The 25,782-nt window shown below is 53.2% G+C and overlaps 8 protein-coding genes across 8 annotated transcripts; 3 read left to right on the top strand and 5 right to left on the bottom strand.

Annotated features, from left to right (window-relative positions):
* Positions 1–154: 154 nt before the first annotated feature.
* ATEG_00686 (uncharacterized protein) lies at positions 155–1,279 on the top strand (the record flags this gene model as incomplete). The annotated part of the gene is made up of 1 exon (XM_001210772.1): positions 155–1,279. The coding sequence occupies one exon, from the start codon at positions 155–157 to the stop codon at positions 1,277–1,279; it is 1,125 nt and encodes a 374-aa protein (XP_001210772.1).
* Positions 1,280–3,145: 1,866 nt separating this feature from the next.
* Positions 3,146–5,319, bottom strand: ATEG_00685 (uncharacterized protein; the record flags this gene model as incomplete). The annotated part of the gene is made up of 2 exons (XM_001210771.1): positions 3,146–5,269; positions 5,317–5,319. The coding sequence occupies 2 exons, from the start codon at positions 5,317–5,319 to the stop codon at positions 3,146–3,148; spliced, it is 2,127 nt and encodes a 708-aa protein (XP_001210771.1).
* Positions 5,320–6,013: 694 nt separating this feature from the next.
* On the bottom strand, positions 6,014–7,779 carry ATEG_00684 (putative MFS allantoate transporter; the record flags this gene model as incomplete). Its single annotated transcript, XM_001210770.1, has 5 exons — positions 6,014–7,044; positions 7,101–7,266; positions 7,319–7,437; positions 7,498–7,528; positions 7,585–7,779. 5 exons carry the CDS (start codon positions 7,777–7,779, stop codon positions 6,014–6,016), a joined length of 1,542 nt encoding a protein of 513 aa, XP_001210770.1.
* Positions 7,780–8,318: 539 nt separating this feature from the next.
* ATEG_00683 (amidase family protein) lies at positions 8,319–10,395 on the top strand (the record flags this gene model as incomplete). Its single annotated transcript, XM_001210769.1, has 2 exons — positions 8,319–8,327; positions 8,377–10,395. The coding sequence occupies 2 exons, from the start codon at positions 8,319–8,321 to the stop codon at positions 10,393–10,395; spliced, it is 2,028 nt and encodes a 675-aa protein (XP_001210769.1).
* A 442-nt stretch (positions 10,396–10,837) lies between these two features.
* Positions 10,838–13,693, bottom strand: ATEG_00682 (putative DNA repair protein Dds20/Mei5; the record flags this gene model as incomplete). The annotated part of the gene is made up of 4 exons (XM_001210768.1): positions 10,838–11,272; positions 11,328–12,381; positions 12,816–12,871; positions 12,941–13,693. 4 exons carry the CDS (start codon positions 13,691–13,693, stop codon positions 10,838–10,840), a joined length of 2,298 nt encoding a protein of 765 aa, XP_001210768.1.
* Positions 13,694–14,009: 316 nt separating this feature from the next.
* On the bottom strand, positions 14,010–16,682 carry ATEG_00681 (ubiquitin ligase complex subunit HRD3; the record flags this gene model as incomplete). The annotated part of the gene is made up of 4 exons (XM_001210767.1): positions 14,010–14,398; positions 14,450–16,384; positions 16,446–16,571; positions 16,640–16,682. 4 exons carry the CDS (start codon positions 16,680–16,682, stop codon positions 14,010–14,012), a joined length of 2,493 nt encoding a protein of 830 aa, XP_001210767.1.
* Positions 16,683–17,491: 809 nt separating this feature from the next.
* Positions 17,492–22,950, bottom strand: ATEG_00680 (DNA-directed RNA polymerase II subunit RPB1; the record flags this gene model as incomplete). Its single annotated transcript, XM_001210766.1, has 5 exons — positions 17,492–17,507; positions 17,563–22,418; positions 22,472–22,542; positions 22,603–22,759; positions 22,822–22,950. 5 exons carry the CDS (start codon positions 22,948–22,950, stop codon positions 17,492–17,494), a joined length of 5,229 nt encoding a protein of 1,742 aa, XP_001210766.1.
* A 772-nt stretch (positions 22,951–23,722) lies between these two features.
* ATEG_00679 (Set1-mediated histone H3-K4 methylation subunit Swd1) lies at positions 23,723–25,372 on the top strand (the record flags this gene model as incomplete). The annotated part of the gene is made up of 5 exons (XM_001210765.1): positions 23,723–23,792; positions 23,846–23,911; positions 23,969–24,053; positions 24,113–24,253; positions 24,316–25,372. 5 exons carry the CDS (start codon positions 23,723–23,725, stop codon positions 25,370–25,372), a joined length of 1,419 nt encoding a protein of 472 aa, XP_001210765.1.
* Positions 25,373–25,782: the final 410 nt, after the last annotated feature.

Below are 25,782 nucleotides of genomic sequence, written 5' to 3'. Positions count from 1 at the left end.
CGTCTTTCGAGCACTCAGTCATCGATCCGTCATAATCAACCATTTTCATCAAGGTTGTGTCATGCATTTTCGGATCCGCTACGGGCCCTGTTCGTCTCTGGCTTTGAGCTTCGTCCTCTCGTTTGACGTGTGCTCCACCTGTCGTTAGCTCGACATGGCTTCGCCTCGTCTCTGTCTGGATGCCGCGGAGCTTGAACAGCAAAGAGACTCAACCATTCTCCAGCGATCACTCAGCTTAAATTCTACCATATCGACCACCTCCTCCTTCAGCCGCCTTTTCGAAAATGCTCGTTCTCGACCCGACCTCCAAGAAATCAACGAAATCGGCAGTGGCCTACAAGGAGCCGTCTTCGAAGTGGTTGGGCAGCTGGCCGTTATCAAGAAAGAACGACCAGGCAATGAAACCCGACACTCAAATCTCCGGCGCGAGTACAGAAGTCACTGCGCTGTTTCGGCCGCATTCGAACGCTACCAGAGCGCAACTCACAACCTAGTCCATGTTCCTAAACCCCACAAATTTATTTCCACAGCAGATAACGACGACTTCTGGGACGAAGTCTTTCCGAAGATCCCCCAGGCTTACCGCACGCGCGGGAACGTCATCACCATGGACCGGATTCTTCCACTGCCGAAGGTCGTACGAAAAGCGCTCCTCACTTATTTCTGTCGTCGCGAATGGGATCTTGAAATGGATGACATCGAGACCCTTCTCAATAACCCCAGCAACAAGCACTGCCTCGCCCGAGTCTACTTGGGCAAGACTAATGGTTCAATCAATCGGGACAACCCAGCCCCGTTGAGGAATTTCAGTCTGCACCTCGGTTTCATGAAGGAACTTGGCATCGAGAGCCTCATGCTTGCTACAGAAATGGGCAAAGCATATGCAACCATGCACTGGGGCGCCGCCATCAACGGCGATGATGTGGAGTTTGTGCTTGGTACATCAACCTCTGAAGTACCGAGAGCTCTTGTTGAACCGCCGGATTTGCAGCACCGCGCCGTTGGACTCTATCTTTTGGATTTCGGCCAATGCGAGTTTGTTGACTTGTCCCAGGATTGTGATATTGTCTACCAGGCCTTTAAAGGGGCTATGGTAACGGGTGATAACCAGTCTTTTATCCCTCATTCTTCGACTAGCCCGGAATTGTTCGCCGCGTTTAAGAAGGGGTACATTGAAGCTGGTACTGTCATCCTAAGGGACAAGCGGCTCAGCGACAAGTTTAGCATGGAAGACTTCATGCAAGAGTATGAGGAATATGCTGAGGATCTCGTGTACTAGCTCTCATCTATGTAAGCAGTACGGCGGGTGTGATGATGATAAATTGTTCTACTTTATAAATGCTTTCGGCCCAGTCTCGTCTTTGTTTTAATCCTTGTATTGTGCGCTTATAAAGTGACTCAGGTGGAAGATGGGCAGATCCGGCCTCTCGATAAAGGAAACGATGTGTCAAACCAGATATGAATCTTACAGGGCCCCATGAGTGTGTTCACGCTTTCGATGGTCTAGCGGTCACTCTCGATTGACACGATGACTTGAAGAAATCATCCAAAAGCCCACAATTCTCTCCGGCCCAGAAAGACACTCGTTAACAGGCTCAGGGAACGTCATGTGTTTAGCCTTATCATAGTGCAGATATGAAAACAGGCTCTCCTTGGAGGAACATTGTATCCTCACGCAGGCAGTTACGTTGTCTTTTCTCTTCTCTCAGCTCCAGTCGCTTTTTCATGATCCGTGGAATCGCCTGCAATCTCACTAATTCGACAAGACGTGCAGAACGGCTTCTATCTTCTCTTCGGACCTCAACCCAAAACATAGTGTCCAACTTGTCGAAAAAGTAGACTTCTTTGTGCCCCAGGGTCCATTGCTTCGAGTCGGTCTTGGAGTGGCAGCTGACGGTAGTCTCAAGGAGGCGAACGTAGTCTTTGATAGGCTTTTGACACCCGCTACACCGCACACTGTCTGTTTCCAGGCATTTCATCGTCATGTACGCAAAGGTGGCAGAACAATGTGAGTCAGCCAAACATTTGGCCCAGGAGCTTGGGCCTTCCAGTGCAATGTTCAAACAAGAAGCTGTTTGGCCCATGTATGGCCAGGCAATGCAAAAGAATCTTCCCGTCCGATCCACACCAGTGTGTTCAAGAGTGCGTAGTATCCTTCCCACCATCGTGTAAATGCTGTTGTCACAAATCGTCTTCAAGCTCTCAGCAAGCTCTATGGGTGTTAAAGCCTCGTCCCGCAAGAGGGAAATAGCCTTAAGCGTGGACTCGGATACGCGTCCAAGGGAAAATGCTGGTAGTAGGTCAGCTACAAGCGTCCGCAATCGAACTCTCTTAGCCACCCTGGTACAGTAGCTTATTTGGACACCCCAGAGTCGATCCATCAACTGGATAAGATCCGCGTCTGGCCATGATAGGACAACTTCTTTCACTGTGCCACCTTTCCGTTTCGTTAACGTTTGCATAAGTTGACCGACAACGAACTGTCCTCCTTGTAGGCCAGCCTGAAGTTGTAGTGTGTCCCACCAGGATCGAGACGTCCCGAGGGTATCCATAGCATTCGCTAGTCTCGTCCAGCAATCACCTTCCACATGGGTGCACTGGTTGTTCACTAAGAGCAGATCCCCAATCTCAAGTTGCTGCTGAAGATCTATAGGGCCCAACTGCTCTAGACTATTGATGGACTTGGACCAGTGGTATTTGCCGTTGTCGCACGCAAAAAGGAACCCGTCCCTAATTCTGACCGCGACAGGAGACTGTCCCGCATCTTTTCGGTAAATGAAGTTTCCTGGGCCCCATGTATCCAAAATATCTTCCAGATAAGCTAAAACGTCGTACTTTCGGGAGACATTCTCTTGTTTTAAATCTTTCCTGTCTGGCGATCCACAATCGGTCCGGAAGACCAAAACTGGCGCGTCAGTCATGTTGCCCATACAACTGAGATCCTTGAGCTCTGCCGATATGTGTGGGCAGTCGGAGTCACCCTTGAGACCGAGAAGTCTTATCCGCCGAAGGGCTAAGTCGAGGAAAAAGAGCTGGATAGGACCAGTATGGGCTTGCATGTACGACACAAAGCCAAGACATAGATACTGTGCCGCAAGTGCGCAGAGGTGCAAACAGTCCAGGTCCTGCTGTGAACCCAGATCCGCTATTTCTGGAGACACAAGCTGCAGGACTGCCTTTGCTGCGAGCAGAAGTTCACTGGAACACTCTCTTCCGAAGATTGTATAGCTTTGGTCAGGCGAACCACAGTGCCAAAGGGCACAGGTATCAGCTCAGCTGTATACGCATTTGGCGACTGGTGATCAAGACTTGTAAATTTCAGAGTTGTAAAGGAGCTGCAGCATAGACCGGCTTCCTGTACCAGACCGATAGCAGTGCACAAACATGTTAGCACAGAAAAGATGCGAGTTTTGGTAATTCTGAAAGGGCGGAATTCGTCTTCGTCCGTTGGTAATGTATAGGACACCTTAGCAGCTTGACCTTCTTCACAGAAGTCGACCGAACCGGCCCAGTTTTGCACGTCTCGATCGGTAGGGCATATTCCAGCTAGACCACAGAGCTGTTCGACTATTTCAGCTGTGCTCGTCCCATCATCCAGCAGTAAATTCCGAGGGGACGTCTTATCTGTGGGGCTGTGACAAAAGCTATGCGGACAGTTAGGAATGTGTTTCTCAAGGTCAATCTTGGTCTCAGGCCAGTCCCTTGGCTCAAAATACAGCCAAGGGGAATCACGATGGTGAACAAGTAGGAGCTCGGCCAATTCTTGGAGGTTGTACCCTATGTTGCTAAGTTGGTGAATCCAAGGATACTCTTTCCAGGTTTTTGAGTCTCCCCTTTCTCCGGCTTTCTGGAGAAGGAGCATCAGCATTTCCTTTCCCCCCTCAGGATTCTCTGCGGCTGCCTTGATCACCTTCTCAGTGATATCGCTGATCCTAACATTATATCTGTCCCAAAACAGAAGATCCATGATCTCAGCACCGCTAGAGGTATTCTTTGCTGCAGCTTGGAGCACTTGCTCTGGAATCTGAAGCTGATCTCTATCGTGGTCCCAATGAAGATGGTTCAAAAGAATCTCCATAACCATGGCTCCGCAATTGGGGTTTTCTGCTGCAGTTCGGAGGATTCCTTCAGTAATATCCATCTGATTGTAGAATAGATCATGAAGGGCTTGCACGACGTATGGCCATCTGTTGCTTGCAGCAGCTTTAAGCACCTCCTCGGTAATCTGAATGGAACCACCATACTTGTCATAAATGACACGCATAATACGATGGCCGCTAACAGGATTCCTTGCTGCAGATAGGAGTACTCCTTCTGTAATCTGGATCTTGTCATCATTTCTGCTCAAGAGAGATCCCATCACATGATCTCCACTTCTGAGGTTTTTTGCTGCAGCTTTGAGAGTTCCTTCGGTAATCTGGACCTGGTCACTGAATTTGCGACACAGAAGTTCCATTGTCCCCACTTGTTGGTTTCTTGCAACAGTTTGAAGCAGTTCCTCCGTAATCCGGATTTGGTTACTGTATCTCTCCGTGAGGAAACAGATAATCGCATATCCCCCGGGGCTGTTTTCTGCTGCAGCTCGGAGAACAGTTTCAGTAATCCGGACCTGGTCACTGAATTTGCAACACAGAAGTTCCATTGTCCCCACTGGTTGGTTTCTTGCAACAGTTTGAAGCAGTTCATCCGTAATCCGGATTTGGTTACTGTATCTATCCGTGAGGAGACACCATATCTCATATCCTCTGGAGCTGTTTTCTGCTGCAGCTCGGAGAACAACTTCAGTAACTTGGATGTGACCACCGAAGACGTCACAAAGAAAGGCCATGGTTTCTTGTCCTGATTTATTCTTTGCAGCGGCTTTGAGAACTTGCTCCGTGATTCGAATTTGACGACCATAGTTCTCGAAAAGAAGCGCGATTATCGCTTCGCTGAATCTTTCCACGATCAAACAGGTCGAAGTTTCTGACACGATGAATTCCTTCCAATGTCCTTTCAGAAGGAGAGTCATCACCTTTTCTCCGTGTGAATTCTTTGATGCAGCTCTAACCACATTCTCAGTGACTATAATCTCGCCTGCTCGCCTCTCAAGCAAAGTCGAGATAAGCATTGCCCCTTCCCAGTAGTTTCCAGCGGCAGCGCAGACCACATCTTCAGTGATACGAAGTGCCTCTCCGTAATCGTCCAACATTGAGCTCAATACTTCCGAACCGTTTAGCTCGTTACGTGCGGCCAGTACCGCCATCGCTTGTATTTCGAGACTGTTCTCCTATCTCTTATTAGCGGAGAAACACTCAGCTTGAAACGAGGACTCACCATTTTGCTTCCCTGTCTTCAAGTAGAGAAAATAGGAATAAGATCTTGAATCCTCCACGATGTGCAGGTGGTTGCTCTGGTGGCGCGGGGTAAGCTAGATGTAACGAGTCAAAACATAGACAGTAAAGCAGTCGTTTCGAAAACCACGAAAAGATGATTGTTTGAGGAAAGTGTCAGTCGCGGGGAATAGTCAGTGGACGAGTCGTATGTAGTTGAAAAGTCCTCTCACACAAGAGCTCGATTAATACGAGAGAGTAGGAGCGGAGGGATGCTTTTCCTTTGAAGGCGCAGTCAATTGACAACATGCGGCTACAATCACAGGCGATCAATCGTCTTACATGGGCTGTTTGGCGCGCAAGTAGCCTTCACATGGACAGTCCGTTGGACTACTTATCGCCAGACCGCCAGACTCCTCTTGATAGCCACAGCCAGCGGTTGCTGTATTTCTATAGAACTATAGATAGACCCATTGAAAATCTCACCTGGGGTTTGACATCTAAGCAACAGAGCCTTGGCAGAGGCGTCAGCAATGTCTCAAGGCAGAATCAGCCTTCTGAAGTCGGGCTTTATTTCCCAGCCTCCAAGCCCGGATTTACAGCTCCTTACACACAGACAGCTAGCTGAGTAGACTCTGAGGACCGCATTAGAAATTCCAGATCATCATTCGTAGAGCACTTCAACAGCAAATACATCTAATCTAAAGCGCGTATCGAAAGTTCTTCGACTCCATATCTGTCAGATCCTTGAACCCATCCAAAACAGCCGCTTCCTCACGCTGTTCCGGCGTTGTCCCTGCCACCGCTGCACGCTCTCTCCGAACATTATCCACCTTCATCGCCACATACGCCACGAAAGCCAGAACGATCATTCCCGCATAGCAGACGAGCAGACCCGCCAGCGCCGAGTAGTACCGCGGCGCTTCGCGGGCGAAGAAGATATTCGCGCCCGCCACGTTCCCGCCCGCATACAGGGTGAACCAGAAGCCGTTGGCGAAGGAGCGCTTCGTGTGGCCGGCTACGTTGGTGGAGAGAAGATTCCAGGAGATGATGACGGGGGCGCCGATGATGTACTGGAGCCAGGTGCAGCCGACGAGGGTCCAGCGGTGTTCGAGGCTGGTGAAGCGGATGCCGAGGAGGCCGCCGAAGGGGATCAGACAGACGACGGCGAGCACAATGCAGCGGGAGTCCTTGACGTATGTCGAGACAAGGCCGCAGATGGGTACGACGACGGCTTCGATGGCGCCGGTCGGCAGCTGCAGGAGGGTGGCGTAGAGCCCGCTGAAGCCGTAGCCTTTGATAAGCGACGAGGCGAAGTTGGAGACGCCGCCGTTGATGACGCCGCAGCCGATGCCGATCCCAAGACAGCAGAGCACCTTGATGTCGTAGGCGATTTCCAGCGCCTGGCGCGGCTTGATCTGCTTCGTCTTGACGCCGATCATGTTCTCCGAGACGCGCTGCACGGCGACAATGCGCTGCCGGTGCGTGAGGAATTTCGCCGTCGCCGGGGAGTCGGGCATGATCCAGAGGAAGAGCATCCCGGTCACCAGATTCATCAGGCCGATGGTGAGGAAGATCAATTGCCAGCTCTTGAGACTGGTGTTGTGCGAATGACCGAGGCCGAAGCCCAGTAGGGCTCCTACCATGGTGGCCATTCCGTTGCCAGAAAGCCACAGGCTCATTCGCAGCGGCTGCTCAGATCGCTTGTAGAACATAGAGGTGAAGTTCATCACTGGCGGTTTTGTTAGCTGCTGTGAGATTTGGCGGTTGCGATGCGCGCGGGCTTACTGCATGGGCTGACGCTTGCCTCCGCCATTCCCAAGAGAAAGCGCAGGACTAGAATGCCGGCATAGTTCTTAGCCCCGATGTGCGCAATGACAAGACCCGCCCAGAGGATGATGACTGTGCCCATGTATTTGGCCAATGGCAGGCGCTGAATCAGGAGATTTGACGGCTGGACCGGATGTTAGATGGTGAGCTCGTCTTCCTCTATCTACATCACGTACCACTGCCCAGAAGAGATATCCAAAGTTGAAAATGGCCGCGACCCAGGAGTACCTCTGGCCCTCCAGACCGAGATCTGGAATGAGCGAGTACGCCGAGGCATAATTGAGAGACAACTTGTCTGGAAAGCAATCCTGTCAGCCGAGTGTCTTCTCGAACCCGACGAAACGCAGGGACTCACCCAGAAACTGAATCACGTACGTCACATAGAGCTGATTCTCCACCGTTAATAAAGGCCCTGCGGAGAGTATCCACGCAGCACACTCACAATGGGCAGGATCCGCCAATCCAGCAATTTGCGCACTTCGGCGCCCTCGCGCTCCAGCTCCTCGGGCGTCAATTGATCAACTTCGGCATAGAGCTCAGCTCCGATATCTCGGATTTCCCCGGTGATCTCCCCGGCTGCGACCTCCTTCGTGTTGCTGGTGAGCGGGTCTTCCTTGGGTTCTTTAATGTCCGACATGGCGATGGGGTGCAAGTGGATAACTTCTCCACTTGAATAGTCGGGAGGATACTATTAGAAGACAGTGGAGGCCACCCTTGTAGCTTATGTCGGTTTGCTTTTATACTGATGCTGTGCATTCCTGATAACACGACACCCCGCGTTGCTATCAGCGAGGAGATAAGGACCAAGGATGTTATCTCTTGGCTCGTCGTCCTGTGCCTATCGACATGATGAGCTCGCTCATTGTCCGAGGGAATACGAAGCAGGGCTGGCGGACTTCTGTCCGTTGTGCAGGGCGAGTGCTATGGGACGGGTTGATCCACCAGGCGCGAGACGGTCTAGAAGAAGTTAGGGTTAGCCATCCGCAGCGGACTTTTGTCCGCTCGAGATCTCCTCATCTCCAAGCAGCAGGAATGACATAGAATGGGAAAGGCCATGCGAGTAGAACCGTGTCCACCGGCTGGTGACCGTTGTCACTCTATATAGTGGTCATCTCCCGCTTGTGCTGTCAAACTGCCTCAGTATTCAATCCGCCTGCAACCGCCACATAAGCTGCCATGGAGCCTGTAAGCGTCTACTAGTCCCGACCTTAAGCACACGCTCACCCTGTAACAGCCCAGACAATTCAACCTGATCGATGCCAGCATTTCCGAGATCCAGGCCGCGCTCGACTCGGGATTGATCAGCAGCACGGAACTGGTAGCGCGCTATCTCCGCCGCATCAGCGTGTATGATGCCTCGACGCTCAAGCTAAGCGCCATCCCCGTCATCAACCCAGCGGTATTCGACGAAGCAGCCGCATCTGATGCACGACGCGCAGCCGGGCTGCCCGCGCGGCCCCTCGAGGGCATTCCGTATCTCGTCAAAGACAGCATCAAGGTGAAGGGAATGACCGTCGCCTGCGGATCGCCCGCCTTTGAGAATCTCGTCGCCACCGAAGACGCCGCATGCGTGCAGGTCCTACGCGACGCCGGCGCCGTGCTGCTGGGGAGAACCAACATGCCCGCCATGGCGTACGGCGGCATGCAGCGGGGTTGCTACGGTCGCGCCGAAAGCCCATACAATCCGGAGTACTTGACAGCCGCGTATGCGTCCGGCTCATCGAACGGGTCTGCGACGGCGACCACGGCCAACTTCTGCGCCTTCAGCTTGGGCAGCGAGACCGTGTCCTCGGGCCGGTCGCCGGCCTCGAATAACTCCATCATCGCCTACACCCCGTCGAAAGGCCTGCTCCCCCTCCGCGGGGTATGGCCTCTGTATCCGACCTGCGACGTGCTAGTGCCGCATACGCGCACCATGTCCGACCTGTTCCGCGTTCTCGATGTCCTCGCCGTGGTGGACCAGACGCCCACCGGTGACTTCTGGAACGAGCAGAAAATCATCCCCCTGCCATCCATCGACACTCTCCGCCCGAAGACGTTCCAAGAGCTCGAAAGCGGATCGTCGCTGCGCGGCAAGCGCCTGGGCGTCCCCACCATGTTCATCGGCGGCGCAAACCCCCTCCCCGACAAGGTCTGCACCCGGCCCTCCATCCTGAAGCTCTGGGAGGCGACCAGACGTGCGCTCGAGGCGTGCGGCGCCACAGTGGTGGAGGTGGACTTCCCCGTCGTGACGGTATATGAAGCGAAAGCCCACACCGGCGAGATCGTGAACGTCAAGGATCTCCCCGAGGGCTGGCATTCGAAGGAGCGATGCCAGGTGGTCGCTCATGCGTGGGACGATTTCCTCGTCGCGAACGGCCAGCCGGGCCTGGAGTCGCTGTCCTGCGTGGATCCAGACATGATCTTCCCACTGGCACCCGGGTCGCTGAGAGGCACGCCCGACGCCGCGAACCAGCTGCGATGGCACGAGATGGTCGAATACCCCAAGACCAAACCGGAGTCCATTTTCGAAATCACCGACTTGGACCAGGCGCTGAAAGCCCTCGAGGCCGCTCGAAAGGAGACCTTTGAGAAGTGGATGGACGGTCTGGGCCTCGACGCCGTCGTCTTCCCGGCCAACGGCGACATCGGACGCGCGAACGCGGATGTGGACCCGGATTCGTCGCTGTACGCCTGGCGCAACGGGGTGAAGTACTCGAATGGAAACCGCGAAATCCGTCATCTGGGCATCCCGACTATCTCCGTCCCGATGGGCCTCATGGAGGACACCGGAATGCCGGTGAACTTGACTTTTGCCGGAAAGGCGTACGATGATATGGAGCTGCTGCGATATGCTTATGCCTTTGAACAGGCAACCAAGTATCGTCGACTGCCGCCCCTTGTGCCTGCGCTGGATTCCGATGTTGTTTCGAAGACGGGTGCTTCTCCGGAGAGCGCGCAGAAGGACAGACCTTATATTGAGATTAAATCCCAGATCGAAGATGTGGCGGACTCGACAGTGAAACTTGAAATCCAGGGAACGTTGGAAAGTAGAGGAAACGGAGAGCTGAAAAGCCTTTCTTGTTACGTCAATGGGGATGTCGTTGCAGTGCAGATTGATGGCAACTCGTGGCTAGTGACAACGACTTATCTAGAGTCATCGCGCGATAGACCATGGTCACGATGGTCTAGCCCTGCGTTGGCGCAGACGATCGTGATCCTCGAGGCTCATACCACTACGGACGTCGTCGCTGGGAGATTGCTGCTGCTTTGAAGTGCATCATTGTGTATCAAATATTATGTACGCGAAATGACCATACACCAAATGAACGCCGTCAATATACATCCCTATCCCAGTCTATCCAGAAGGATGGTATATCATATCCTCAATCATCTCCAGGACGGCCTTATGTATATACTGTTTCTTCAACTGAGACAAATAATTCTCCAATTGGTCGGCAGTGCAGGAATCGGTTGGAATATACGAAGGATATTCCTTGAGCCAGGATCCACGCTGAAGAAGGTATTCAAAGACCCTGGCATAAGGAGCAGCATCGGGCCAACGATCCGCGAAGTGTGACAGTGTAATGGCACAGCTGTACAAGGCTTGGGTCGCTTGCTGGGTAAACTCACGTCCGCGAGGAGCGACCCAGAACATATATAGGAGCATGATGCCCGACCGAAACTGGAAGACGAGCTGACGGATTGTCAGTACACTATCCCGGCCATTTCAGACTTTCCCGGAGGTAGCTTACCGCAGACCAAGTATAGCACATCACTTGACCTTCTTCCTGGAGACGGCGAAAACTCAAACAGACTTCGACGCTGGCGGATAGAATATCCTCGATGTCTTCGTCTTTCAATCGACGGCGCTTTTCTTGCATTAGTATTATGATACTGTAGTCGTAGAGATTCGCCATCCACAGAGGATGAAGGTATGTGCTCGGTGATCCGCCGATGCTATATCGAGGTATCTCATCTCTCCACGCAGTCAACTCCGATTTGAGAAGGGAGTCGCTCGATTCCTGCTGCGGTCGAGATTCATCCCAATGTCGGCGGATGTTGGATTGGATCTTGCGCAACTTGAACAAGTGTCTCAATGCCTTGCTCGTGCCGGATGAGGAGGGCATCTCATTGCCGAGGTTATAGATCTGTCTCGGTTAGCAGTCGCTCGAAGCTTTGTAGTTGTGGAATGGCCTTTCTTACATCGTCATCAATAGCCTTGTAAGCAGCAGAAACCGGTCGCTCCCATCCAGACACAACAATCTCGTTCAACATGTAACACGTAATGAACAACGACTCGGTGATGACCCCATCGGTGCCTATTGTAGGACTTGGTGCATCGCCTATATTCGAGGATGCGTGTTTTCTAATCTCCGCCATGGACGCAATGCAGAACGGCACGATGGAAGAAACCGTCGTCGCCATCTCCTCGGACGAAGGACACTGTAGGGCGTATAGAATCATGAATATAGACGCCTGTATCTGGAGAATGGTGGACGGATGTTCCATGACAAAGGGGTAGTAGACCAAGGCGGAAGTGTAAAACTCCGATGCGCGCATCGAATGGCCATGATCCGGTTGGAAGGCGTTACATGACAGAGCTCCTACGGCATATACCATCTGCACGAAGAAACCCTTCCACTGATCCGTCTCCGCCTCGACACTCCATTCCTGGCGCCAGGATCTCCACGTCTCCCAGTCAAGGAATGGCCACACCCAGTGGTTGATGGAGAAGTAGACATTTGTGTAGATTTCCTCCAGCCATGAGGAGAACTCCCCCGTGAAGGCGAGCGTATGCGGCGAGCCAGTGTGCTGATCGATGCTCATATCATCTTGGTAAATTTCATACGCAAGCCTTGAAATCAACGGTTCCTCTAACCGTTGCGGCTGGGTTCGGGGATCAGGTAGCAGCACGAGCTCGTGCCCTGTGCCCGAAGCATGCCCCGGGTATTGATCTGCCCCAGAGACCGGATAACTCCCCGGATGCAAAAGCAACTGGTGAAGGATCACACGCCATCCCCCGGGGCTGCGGTTGAGAGGGAGCTTGTCGAGTGACATGTCCTCAACATGGTGAGGTTCATCCACGGGATCGGTTTGGACGCCCATATCACGGACCGGTGGCGACGTTTGGGGGACATTCTGCCCATCTTCAAGCTCGGCCACGCGCGACTCCAGATATTTCAGGTATTTGAGCGGAACGGTGATGTCTTCTCCATCTTTGTTGGATTTGACGGGCAGACATTCAGTGCCGCGACGCCTACATTCTCCACATGTGGGCTTCACATGGTCACATTTGCGCTTCAACCGGAAGCATCGCGCACAGGCTAACAATCTGGGCGGTTTGGGACTCCGAGGCATGGGTTGGGACGGACAAGGCCGACAGACGCCACAGGCATCTCATATGCAGGAATAGCACCGGGAATGGAAAGAGAGGAGGAAGAGCGAAGGATGGGAATGAAGAGGGATGGAAGAAGATAAGGCCCGGATCCACTTCGGCTTCTATGATTTGGTTCTGGGGGTTCGGCGGGGAAACGCCTTTATCATTGCCGAGCTCATACATCGTCCATAACCATATCATACAATCCGTTCACGCAACTGTAGGTATCTAGAGACTCATAGCGCCTGCGCCGTCGGCACGTCCATCATGAACCATATCACCCCTTCACCCACTTCTGCTCCGTCGGATCATACCCGATGACCTTCAAGTCCACGTTCAATGTCTTCAACATCACCTCCATCGTGAACTCCTGTTGACCAAACAATTAGTAAAAAGACTCTCCACACATCGTCGTAAGCACAAGAACATAAGGACATACCTCATCCTCCAACTCCTTCAGATCCTCCTTCTTCCCCTCGCTCACCTCAACCCGATCGCTCATCTCCGCCTTGCGCATCTCCAATTCCTCCCGATCCACCCCAAATTCCTCAGCCTCTCCGTCTCCATACCATGCCTCTATCTCCTCGCGCTCCCACTGCGCCGTCTCGGTCCGCATGCGCTCCTTCCAGGCCTTCATGCCCCCCATGCGCGACACCCGTTCCTGCGCCCCAGTGAAGACCTCCTCCGCGGCGCTCTGGCTGACGGACCTCCACTTCGCAATGAGCGCCTCGAGATCGGCGGCTTTGTTCGACGACTCGATGCGCAGAGCCTGCTGCGCGGTGTCCAGTTCTGAGCGGAGGGCCGCCAGCCGGGTCTGCAAAGCGCGTTGCTGTTTCTGGAGGTCGAGAACGGCTGGATCAGAGAGGATGGGTTTCTTCGGAGGCGTAAGGTGGCTGCTGGGGAGCTTTCGTTTGGAGGGAGGTTGGGTACGAGGATGGAAGGAGGGGCGGGTGGAAGACGTCGAGAGGGGAGTCGTCGGTTCGAGAGGTTGCCCTGGTGTAGGTTCGGCACGTGTTGAGCTAGATAGCGATGCGTGTCTCGGTGAATAGTCTTCGTTTTCCTTCTTTTCGGCCTCTGACTCGTTCTCGGGGGTCTGAGGTGGGCGGCGAAGCGGAGACTTGAACGGCTTGGAGAGCCCCGACGCAGAGTGTTCAACGCGACGGCGTTTCCCGTTGAGATTCATTGAAGTCATGGTCTTGCCTCTGTGGTCTCAGAATCAAACTGTCACATTGCTGAGATCAATTCCGTGGAGGAATGCGTTGGAGTGACGAGATGGTCGAAGAGGATGGTGGGAATGTTGATTCTTCATGCGGAGGAACATTATCGATAAAGCTGCCCTGGGTTGATAAGATAAGCCCTACGCACCAACAACTGCGCTCATCTACAAGTACTACATCACACTGCCTAGGTAGGTAAAACAACTTTAGTATCGTTCGAAACATCAGTTTATTCGTAGATTCTATCCTACACAAAGCACAAAAGCAATATGGGGAATCATGCATCAGCCATCAATGCCCTACACCTCCCGCCAACCACTGCGCAAACTCGGGCTCTCCAGGACGAGGGAAGAACCCGCGGTCGTTCTCGTTCTGTCCGGCATTGCCCGCGTTGTTGTCATTTTGCTGTGGCCGGTTGCGTTGCTGTCGCATGTACACCAGGACGAGTAGCGTCGCCGCCAAAGCCACAATGATCAGACCCTCCAAGACACTCTCGTCGATCTCGAGCTCCAGATCGTCATAGTAGCCATCCTCGTGGCGCGAATCCGAAGACGATAAGATATCGTCCTCCTCCTCCTGGGCTCGTTTGTACATCTGTGCACGATAATTGGCCTCCTCCTCTTCGTCATTCTCAAGGAACGCGGCAACCCATTCCTTGAAGGACCGGCGTGGTTTGGTCTCTGGGAATCGAGTGAGTACATATTCCAGAAGAACTGAGTATCAGGTCCTACCTTCGTCGTCTTGGATGGGGTTGATGTTGCCGTTGGTTATCCGGTTCCAGTAACTGCGCAGCCGCAGTTTCAGCAAACTCAATTTCACCGGAAGATAGGCCTCCGGGCTCGTCTCCAAGGCCAGATCATAATATCGCTTGGCCATATGGAAGTCCTGATGCACCGCAATACCATTTTCGTGCATCCACCCAAGGTTCCAATATGCTTGTGCACTGTAGTGAGCCTCAGCTGCCGTATGGTAGCAAGTCGAAGCCTTCTCAGCATCAGCCGCGATGCCGGTCCCACTCAGGTAATAGTCGCCCATCTTGATCAACGAGTCAATATTGGCCTGTTTGGAAGAACGCGTCCAATAAATTAGAGCCAATGCAGCATTCCGTAAGAGAGGCGATCGCGGCTTCTTCAGCCCAGGCACGATCGAATCAAGAGACAGCAACGAGCGCTGCTCATCAAGCAGGAATGCTACGTTGGCTTGGGCATTCTCGTATCCCTGTTCTGCGGCCATCATAGCCGCAACGAGAGCCCGTTCCTTGTCACCGGTTTCATAAGCAGTGTTCGCTTCACCAAACGCAGAGTGGATCGCCTCGGCTCGCTCCGCAACCATCTTGTAATACGAAGCCGCCATGCCGCAGTGTCGTTGCCGGCCAACCCCATTGTTCGACATCTCAGCAAGGTAGTAGAAGGCCTCCATCCATCCCCAGCGCGCAGCCAGCTCGAAATACCGCGTGGCTGTTGGGACATCGCCTTGGTCCAGGAACAGCGCACCCAAGCGCGTCTCCGCCGCGGGTAAGTCCTGATCTGCCGCAGACTTGAAGTATGAGGCAGCCCGGAACGCATCCTGCGGAACACCGTAACCGTGAAGATACATGAGACCCATCTCATGCTGACAGAGAGCGTCGCCGTTGGCGACTCCCCGCTTAAACCAGACCAACGCAGTTGCAAAGTTCTGCTCCACGCCCTCTCCGCGAAGGTACATCAAGCCGATATGACCGGCAGCTTTTGAGGCCAACTTCTCCACGCCGAGAGGGTGGTTGGGGTTGACCGATCCATCCTTGTTCCAGTACCGTTTCGTGATCAACTTGAAGTACTTCATCGCCTTTCGAAAGTTCCTCGGCAGACCTCGGGTGCCTTCGTAATGCATCTTTCCGAGACTAAACGTCGCCTTCAGTTCACCCTTGCGGGACATCAGATCCAAGTACTCCAGAACATCCTCCAAGCTAGCATCAGTGCTGGATTGCGCGGAGTCGCGGAGCGCATTGGGTCCGGAGCTAGACACGCTGGCCCCCTCTCCATAAACGCCACCCTCTTCATCCGCCCACCGGTACGACTCCCGCATCATGTTGCGGCCGCCCGGCGGACCAGATCGGAAGTACTCGATGGCCTTGTCTGCGACCTTCTTGTAGTAGTACGTAGCCTCATCACAGTTTTTCGGTGTCCCGATGCCAGCGTGGTTACGGTACGCCAGCGTCATTTCCGATCTCGTGTTTCCTGCCTCGGCCGCAAAGGTATGGTACAACATAGCCTTCGCCTGGTCGCGCTCCACTCCGCCGCCAATCCCCGTCGCGTACATGAACCCGATCATATACTGAGCCGTGCTGTTGCCAGTCAAGGAGGCAAGGTGCTGGTACCAGTGGAACGCTTCCCGGAAATCGCGAGGGTGTGTGAAGTTGCCGTGGAAGTTCATCTCCGCGAGGAGGAACATTGCGTCGGGGTCGTGGTCATCCTGCGCGGCGATTCTCAATTCTTGGACGGCCTTCGCGACCTTGGGGTGGATCTTCTGTCTCTGTATACTATCTGAAGACGGCCCATTCATGAACAAAATGCGGAATAACTCTTTGGCGTAATATAAGGCGTTTCCCGTAAGGCCCGATGGCTTCTCAGGAATGGCGACAGCGATCTTGGGGTCATTGAGGATTTTAAGGGCATTTTCGACATGTTCTGGTATCAAGAAAAGATATGTTAGACTCTACCAGTCGATGTTTCGGCGGAAGAGTCTCACCATTTCGAGGTCGAGTATCCGGATGCTCGGAGGATGCGCCTAGAGGCTGCTGTTGCTCTGGCGTGACGCCTACTGGCGGCGTATCAAATGAGTCACTGGCTTGAATGAGGATTGCCTGAACAAGCACTGTATGGTTGTCAAGAGGTGTCAGCTTTGGACATGTTGAGAGGGAAGCTCCGCAATGGACTACTTACGAAGCGCCCAGGGCAAGAGGCGCCACAACCACAAGTTCTTCATGTTGATGGAAAGAACTTAGTCGGGAGAGATAGAAGTGAGAAGCACATGGCGACTCGGATTAGAACATCACCAAGAGGAGGTGAAGTAGATGGGAAAGTCGAGCTTAGGTTGAGTTCGAGTAGTTTACCGACCACGAGCCGCCCCAAAGCGGAACGGGCCACCTGTCCATGCGGAGCTTCATTTTGCCGAACACGTCTTGGTGAAGGCAAGTAAATTCCTCTCAATTCTACGTGGTGATTCAAGAAGCACGTCCAATTTTCAAGATATCAAATCTGTTTTATTATTTTATGTTTTTTTTACAACTTTTCTCTCTTTTGTCCATAACCCCAGCTGTACTAAGCTGTGTACACGAAAGAACAGTGACCGCATCATTAAATACTCTCCAAAGAAATGACCATCATCATGTAAGCCCAAGGGGGAATCACGTCCATTTTCCCTTCCTCTCCTCCAGCTCTAAAGGCCTGATTCGCGGAGCTCTTCAAATCTAAAAGAAAAAGGACAAACAAACGCTTGGTATTTCAATGTGAAGGGGTAGGAGGAAACAGCAGCAACAACCACACACGCAATTTCAGCAGGTTGGCTCGGAGACGAACAGTCGAATAAACGGGATAAAGCCCATGCGAGGGGTTAAGACGTCGAAGAACATACATTTATGGAGAAAGTAATGGGGAAAGGCTTCACACGCCCAAATTCTGAAGAAATAACCAACCAATTCCGTAACGTAAAATGCAACATGTCTTTTTTTTAATAGGCGGTCCGATGCGTGGGTGATAGTACAATGATACAGTGAAAGTTTGACAAGCTTGGTTTCACTGACGCGGCGAGCTACAGGTGAAGTCAGCAAAATGTCACTCTGATTCGTGCCATGAGTTAAACTTACGTAGGGCTGTACGTAGGCGACGTCGGACTGTAGGCCCCTCCAGGCGACGTCGGTGAGCCACCAATGTTTGGTGAAGTTGGCGAGTAAGACTGGGGACTTGTCGGAGACCACCCAGGCGAGGTCGGGGTGTACTTGGGAGACGTTGGCGATGTAGGAGACATGTTTCGACCAGCACCGAGCGCAGGGCTAGTAGGACTGTAGCTCGGGGATGTCGGGCTGAACACTGGCGAAGCAGGACTGAGGTTTGGCGACGTGGGGCTGTAGTTCGGCGATGTCGGTGAGAAGCCCGGTGACGTTGGGGAGTACGACGGTGAAGTCGGAGAGGCCTGTCCATACGCAGGTGACGTAGGGGAGTAAGCAGGCGACGTCGGTCCGAACGCCGGGCTTGCGGGTGAGAATCCCGGCGAGGTCATCCGAGGGCTGGTGATACCCATGCCGGGGGACGTAGGGGAGTAGCTGGACGACGGAGAGTAGCTGGGGGACGTGGCGCCGCCGCTGAAAGGACTGCCAGGGGAGTAGCCCAACGGGCTAGTGGGCGCGGGGCTAAACCCGCCCCCAAATCCTGCAGTAGGTTGATACTCCGTAAAGCCACCAGGTGATTCCGCGCCTGCCTGCCGGATAGGAGAGAAGTTCGAATCCGGGTCGGGGGTACCAATATACGCGCTCTCCTGCATTGGCGAACCAGTGTCGTACTGCGTCGCAGCACCGTCCGAGATGATTGCGTCCTTGGCGCCGATCGCACCCATCACACCGTAGCGGGCGTTGTTCGAAACGACAGTGTTGAGAAGGTTCTGGTCAAGATAGATGTCGAACTCTCCAGTACCAGCAGGTGCCATTTGTCCCAGAATCAAGTTCTCTGACACACCACGGCAGTCATCCAATTCTCCGAAAGCAGCTGCCTCCAAAAGAATCTCCACGGTCTCTTCGAAAGAACACCGCATAAGAGCACCGTTGTCAGCACGATTGATACCGTGCCGAGTGACGGGAGTCAGGTAACCCCGCACAGTCATCACGTCAACCAGAAGGGCCAAATGACGATGGTTGACGTAGGAACCATCGAAAGCCAGCACCTGTGTCAACTCGCGAAGAACAGCTGTCCGGGCTGCTTCGATACCGAACACCTCGAACACCTCGATAAACTGGTTGGAGTATGTGCGAGTAGCATCCACCCCGGGAATCGCCAGAACCTCACCAAGAGACGAACCACTTGTCTCCAACACCCATTCCTTGCAGAGAGGATCGGTCTTGCTGACGAACAATGACCCATCTTCAAGAACGCGTACCTTGCTCTTCTCGTTGATGAACGCACGCTCCACACCGGGCACACCACGAAGAGTGAGGGTATCCAAGAGATGCTGCTCCAGCTTCTTGAGTGTAACGTCATACTCAATATCATCGTCATCTTCATCATCCTTGTAATCCTGAATCTGACGGATACGGATAACCTGCTCGTCGGCGTTGTTGTCACTGAAAATGACAGCAATATCTTTGGGATAGGCCTGCTTGATCCTCGTAGCAACGTCCTGGACAGTGAGTCCCTTATCGAGAAGCTTGGGACGACTAAGAATGATACGGAGCAGCCACTTAGACTGGCGAGTCGAATCATCCGTGACATCTTCGGGAATGATGAAGTACGATTCGACCATATCCCGATCGTTTTCAATGACCGTAGTCTGAATATCCGGATCATAGTAGATCTCAGTAGCCTCGGTCACGGAACGCAAGCTCGTGTGTTCGACAGCGCTTCGCAGTTGCTTGGCACTTTCCTTGTCATGGCATGTGTATGGCTCTTGGTAAACAGTCATGGAGGGTGTCTTGATGTTGGTGGCGACGTTTAGAATTTCCTTGAGACGAGGAACACCAAGAGTAACGTTCTTAGACGACACACCAGCAAAGTGGAAGGTGTTCAGCGTCATCTGTGTAGCCGGCTCACCAATAGACTGCGCCGCAAGTACACCAACCATCTCTCCCGGACTGGCAGCAGCCTTGGCAAACCGAGTTTCGATGGCTCCAAGAACGTGTTGGAAGGCCAGCTTGTTCATGGAATACTCGGTAACGAGTCTTCGGAACGCAAGGCGGCTGCGCAGTTGCGCCTTGAAGAGCAGTGTCGCATTCTCCTGGGCTTCAACCGAAATAATATCGTCGCCACGCACAATCTTCAGGCGATCAAGTAGAGACTGGACCTGAGGAATGACTTCCGCAGGATGCAAATCACTGATGGTTCCTTCACGGATACGGAACGTACTCCGGGCAGTTTCGAGAATGCGCTGCACATTGATCGGAAGCTGCATCATCTCTTCGTCCTCCTTGGCGACAGTCCGAAGGAACGCTCGGTCCTTGAGAAGTTGCTCCCACTCTTCGTCCAGATATCTTTGGACCTCCACGTCACCCGCAATTTCATTAGCCTGCTCCAAGATCTCCGGTCCCAGGCTGCGCTCAGGATCCATGAGATCGACGCGGAAGCGGTCCCGGAACTTGTCATCAGAACACTTGATAATATCAACCCGTTGGTTCTCGATGTGAGCGCCGTCAAGACCATCCTCTCCGTAGACGAACTGAATGACATCGCCCAGAGAGTTACGAACGGTACCATCATACTTGACCATAACTTCTTCCAGGGCCTTGACCAGCTTACGCTGAATGTAACCAGTCTCGGCCGTTTTGACGGCGGTATCGATAAGACCCTCACGACCAGCCATCGCGTGGAAGAAGAACTCGGTAGGAGTAAGACCACGGAGGTAGGAGTTCTCGACGAAGCCACGGGACTCGGGCGAATAATCGTCCTTCGTGAAGTGCGGCAAAGTACGGTACTTGAAGCCAAAAGGAATACGCTTACCCTCGACGGATTGTTGACCCACCACCGCCGTCATCTGTGAGATGTTGATGGTGGATCCCTTGGAACCGGACCGAGCCATCTGGATGGCGTTGTTAAGATCCTTCAAACTCTTCTCCGTCTCGCTACCAGCTTCATCACGAGCGTTGTTCAAAGCACGAGAGACCTTACTCTCAAAGGTCTCTCGAACATTCATACCAGGCAAAGGCTCAAGAGTATTCTCAGTAGCACTGGCAGTGATAGCTTCGACCTCCTTCTTCCTGACACGCACACAGTTCTCGATTCTCTGGATTGTGAGAGCATCTGGAATAGTATCACCAATTCCGATACTGAAGCCATTATGGAGCAGCCAATAATTCACGATAGACTGGGCGCCGTTGAAGAATGCCACCGCAGTACCGGGTCCGTACTCGTTGAAGATGGTATGGATAACACCTCCACCGCTGGCACCGACAGTCTTCTTGGAAAACATTCCATACATCAACTGTCCACCATGGATAAGGAGACCACCATCGTTCAAAGGTGAGAACTTCTCCGACAAGGCAGAGTTATCCTTGTCAACGCGCAAGAGATTCAGTCCTGAAGGCAGAGCCATGCTGATCATCTGCTTTCCAGTCCATCTGGGTCTAGGCTTCAAGATCGCTGGTGGCGGGATAACACCATCCCAATCAGGAACCCACATCATCATGTTCATGACTTGGTCCTTGGTCAGGAAGATGTCACGCCGGCAGATCTTGTAGATACCACAAAGAGTATCTTGCACAATACCCATGAGCGGGCCGTTTCGCTGGGGAGAAACAATGTTCATCGGAACCAAGGCGAGCTGACTGAGTTCTGCTCGCGACTCTTCGCTCTGAGGAACATGCAAGTTCATTTCATCACCATCGAAATCGGCGTTGTAGGGCGTGGTGACGGACAAGTTCAGTCGAAAGGTAGAATATGGCATCACACGGACACGATGACCCATCATGGACTCTTTGTGCAGAGAGGGCTGACGATTGAAAAGAATCACATCGCCATCCATGATGTGTCGTTCGACCTTCCATCCATACAACAACTGTTGACCTCCAGCTCTCTTGGCGTGACGCAAGTCAATGCGTTCGCCGTTGTCTCGGACGATGTATCGGGCTCCGGGGTGTTCGTTCGGGCCGTTCATGACAAGCTGTTGTAATTTTTCGATGTTGTACGGCGTAACAACCTCGGGATAGGTCAAGGTTCGCGCAATACTCTTGGGGACACCGACCTCATCAAGAGACAAGTTGGGGTCACCGGTAATGACGGTACGTGCAGAGAAATCCACACGCTTACCCATCAGGTTCTGTCGCAGACGACCCTCCTTACCCTTCAGACGACTGCGGATGGCCTTGACCGGTCGGTTAGACTTTTGCATAGCCTTCGGTTGACCAGCAATATCGTTGTCCATGTACGTGGCGACATGGTACTGGAGTAAGGATTCAAATTCGCGTACGACGTGTTCGGGGGCGCCTTCCTGTTCACATCTCTGGACATTCTGGTTCGCGCGGACAATTTCAGCCAACTTATACGTCAAGTCATCCTCACCACGCTGTCCGCTGGTGCTGCCACCAACGAGGACACTGGGCCGCACTGGCGGGGGAGGGACGGGAAGAACCGTGATGACCATCCACTCAGGACGAGCATAGTCATTGCTCAGGCCCATGATGCGAACATCTTCATGAGAGATGTTGCGGAAGACATTCAAAGCCATCTGAGGGGTGATGGTCTTTTTCTCTGGCTGCTGCATGTCATCTTCATCCAGCATCTTGTTCGGCTTCCATGTTCCGACTAACGTAATTCCCTCCTTGCGGATCGTAGGCTGAGAGTTACCGCACCCGCCGTGGTGTCTCACGGGCTTAGAGCTCTCTTTCGAAAACGGGTCGTCATCGTCCGGAGGAGGGTCGGCCTGGCAGATCAAGATATCCTTCGAAATCCGCCAGATGTGATCGAAACGTCGCTTAGGGTCCCTCATACGCAGGGCTTCCAGGAACTTGGGATCAGACTGAATCTAGGTCAGCAAAATATGCCATGAGATTTGCCATCCCAATAGGGATGACTAACCGAGTCGGCTTTGATCTTGCCACAGTTGTGGCAGACCGTCTCAAGAAGTTTCTTGATTTTGGTCAAGAAACCTGTCATGCGCGATCAGCAACAAATACAAAGATATAATTCCATCAGATTGTATCCCATACCGATGTGGAAAACCGGAGTGGCAAGCTCGATATGTCCGAAATGACCGGGACACTCTTTCTGGCCTTCCTCACAAGTCTCACAATTCCACTGCCGATCGATCGTCCCAAGGCGAGGGTCATTCAAACCCTTTGTGCGCGGCCGCTGTCTTTGTTCATCCTGTTGTGTTGCGATCCCGTTAGCAACCACCAGAGCCCGATTATCGGGAAAGAAGGACAAACCATCGTCTCAGGATATTCCACATGGACCACGCTCATCCGCTTAATCTCCTCTGGGGAGAATAGACCAAACTGGATCTCCTTGATGGTGCGCAAAGGCGCCTTGGAGTAGGGGAAGTAGACGTTCGACATGGTGACGGTTCGCGGGAGGCAACTCGGGGAGGAGGGTTGTGTCGCGAATCGGAGTGGTGAGAAGCGAGGTGACAGCGAGAAACCGATTTAGACCGGTCGACTGGGCCCAAATACAGGGGTTGAGAAGCGACGAACGAAGAATTTGCAAGCTGCTGGCCGGCTGGAGGCCTTTGGCAGCCCTTGCCACGAGGGCGCCCGCGACCCGATCCTCCGACTTCGTGAAGCGCGAAAAAGGGCGGAAGAAAAAGACGATGCCGTCGATCAGAGCAAGTTCTCCAGCTCGCGAAGCGATATTCGCGATGCAAGACGCGATGGTGTTGGGGGATGGGCGATGGAAGGAAGCGTGTTGAGGTGATGAAAGGGAGATGGTTGGACGTCAGGTCAGTCGCCGATGGGGCACGAGTTTTCTGAGCCGCGCAGCCTGGTTGGCAGGAAGGCCGATGGCTGACTAAAGCTCCGGTGGGAAAGTCGAGTCTCAGCGGCGTGATTGGCAGAATGGGCAGTATCAGTCGGCATGTGGGGTTGCCGTCGCTCACTTTTAAATGCCCCTCTCACCGCCCGGCAGTCTCCGTGTTGCTTCACAAAGGCCCTTGGGATGACCATCACAGTCTCCAGGCAATCAGTCAGTCGCCTCAAAGAGCGCTGGATGATTGTTCTCAGTCGTCTTTTCGGGCCTCCTTTTCGGGCTGGGCTTCTGCCCGTTTCCACTTTACCCTACCGTCACGCCCCCTTTACCCTGTTCTCAGGCGCTTCCCCGTGATTATTACACGCAATGAATTTATCTCTCATTGATCCCTTTGTCCTGGCTCAGGACTACCCAGATACGTTGTCCGAGAAACTTAGTGAGATGCTCTAGTGTTTTGGTTCTGGATTCGTTTCCCACTGACAGTCCCAGGAAGCGGCCACGCGACATGCCTCCGTTTCAACCGTAAAGGCGACTATCTAGCGTCCGGCCGGGTTCGTTCCTTCTGCGCGCCGTCTCCGTTTCCAATGTACACTGACACAGAATTACAGGCAGATGGCACGGTGGTGATCTTTGATATCGAAACGAACGGGGTTGCGCGCAAGCTACGAGGCCATACGAGACAGATCCAATCCCTCAGGTACTACATACGCATCTGATCAATCGGAACGAAGACTAACCCTACGCCTGTGTCCACAGTTGGTCTAGAGACGGTCGATATCTTCTCACTTCCTCCCAAGATTGGAAGTGCATCCTCTGGGATTTGAAAGATGGCTCCCGGGTTCGCACTGTTCGATTCGAAGCTCCTGTATATATCGCCGAACTCCACCCCTATAACCAGTACGTCCAACAGCTGCCGATTCGACATCAACCAATGTGCTCATTTAACCTTTTGTGTATAGTCTACTCTTCGTCGCGTCTCTATTCGAAGATCAGCCTGTCCTCGTCGATGTCTCGTCACCCAAACCGATCAAACGAATCCTCCCCTCCGCCCCGTTTCGCCCTCCACCACCCGAGGACGAAGAAGTCGATCCGGCTGTCGCCGCCAAACAAGCAGCGCAAGACGCGAAACATTCCACCTGCGTGACCATATTCACTGCCCTGGGAAATCACATCATCGCCGGGACATCCAAGGGCTGGATCAACATCATCGAGACGCAAACCTGCACCACTATTCACTCGACCCGCCTCTGCAACGGAGTAGTTATATTACTTCGCCTCGCCAGCAATGGCCGCGACCTGCTGGTGAACAGCTCTGACCGCGTCATTCGCACCATCCTGATGCCCGACCTCTCGCAGCTGGGTATTGACCTCGAACCCGCCCACATCAAACTCCAGGTCGAACACAAATTCCAAGATGTGGTGAATCGCCTGAGCTGGAACCACGTGACATTCTCCTCAACCAGTGAATTTGTCACAGCGTCGACTTTCATGAACCCCGACATATACGTCTGGGAGCGTAGCCACGGCTCCCTAGTGAAGATTCTCGAGGGTCCACGCGAGGAACTGGGGGTGGTGGAGTGGCACCCTTCACGACCGTTCGTGGTAGCATGTGGCCTCGAAACGGGCTGCATCTACACCTGGTCGATTGTGACGCCCCAGAAATGGTCAGCTTTGGCGCCGGATTTCGGCGAGGTAGAAGAGAACGTCGAATACGTTGAGCGCGAAGACGAATTCGACATCCATCCGGCCGAAGAAATTCACCAGCGCCGGCTAGATCAGGAGGACGAAGTCCCCGATGTTCTCACTATCGAGCCGCATAAAAGTGGCGGGGACGACGACATGGAATCCTTCCGAATGCCAGTTCTGTTGGACATCTCTGATAGTGAGAGTGAAGAGGATATTGTCGCGGTAGGCCCGGGGACCATGCGAAGGCGCAGTCCCGGCGCTGGTCGGGATTATGAAGATACGGCGAGTGGCAAGAATAACACGTCTCGTCAGAAGGGTCGCCGGCGATGAGTTTTGGGGACCCCGGTGCATCCCGCTATTATTATGCGATGTTCGAAAGCGTCTCTTTCCTGGGTCTTTGTCGGCGTTTCGGTGGGCTTTGGGGGTGGTTGGTGTTTGTGTTTCTGTATCTTACTCGCGTATGTAGACACGCATCTTATGAAGTATCAATTGTATAGCCGGAATAGTCTCCGTCGGCCCAATAGAAGGAATAGGACAAGGGAGATTCAGCTTGTTTTAGTTGATTCGATTTATTTTTCCTTCATCAGTAGATGTAGTGTCTAGGGTATCTCGGGTTCCAAACTCGTGGCGACACAGTACGAGTGTTTCAACGGGTCCGTTAAATATGGGCAATCAAAATAAGCCCAGAGCCGTCGGGTGGAGAGGCAGATGCGTCTCAACTACAGCCGCATGTGCAAGGG

This window comes from Aspergillus terreus, genomic scaffold (genome assembly GCF_000149615.1).
Source record: "Aspergillus terreus NIH2624 scaffold_1 genomic scaffold, whole genome shotgun sequence".
In the NCBI taxonomy this organism is placed as follows: domain Eukaryota; kingdom Fungi; phylum Ascomycota; class Eurotiomycetes; order Eurotiales; family Aspergillaceae; genus Aspergillus; species Aspergillus terreus.
This window is presented reverse-complemented; position numbering and strand designations above follow the sequence as displayed.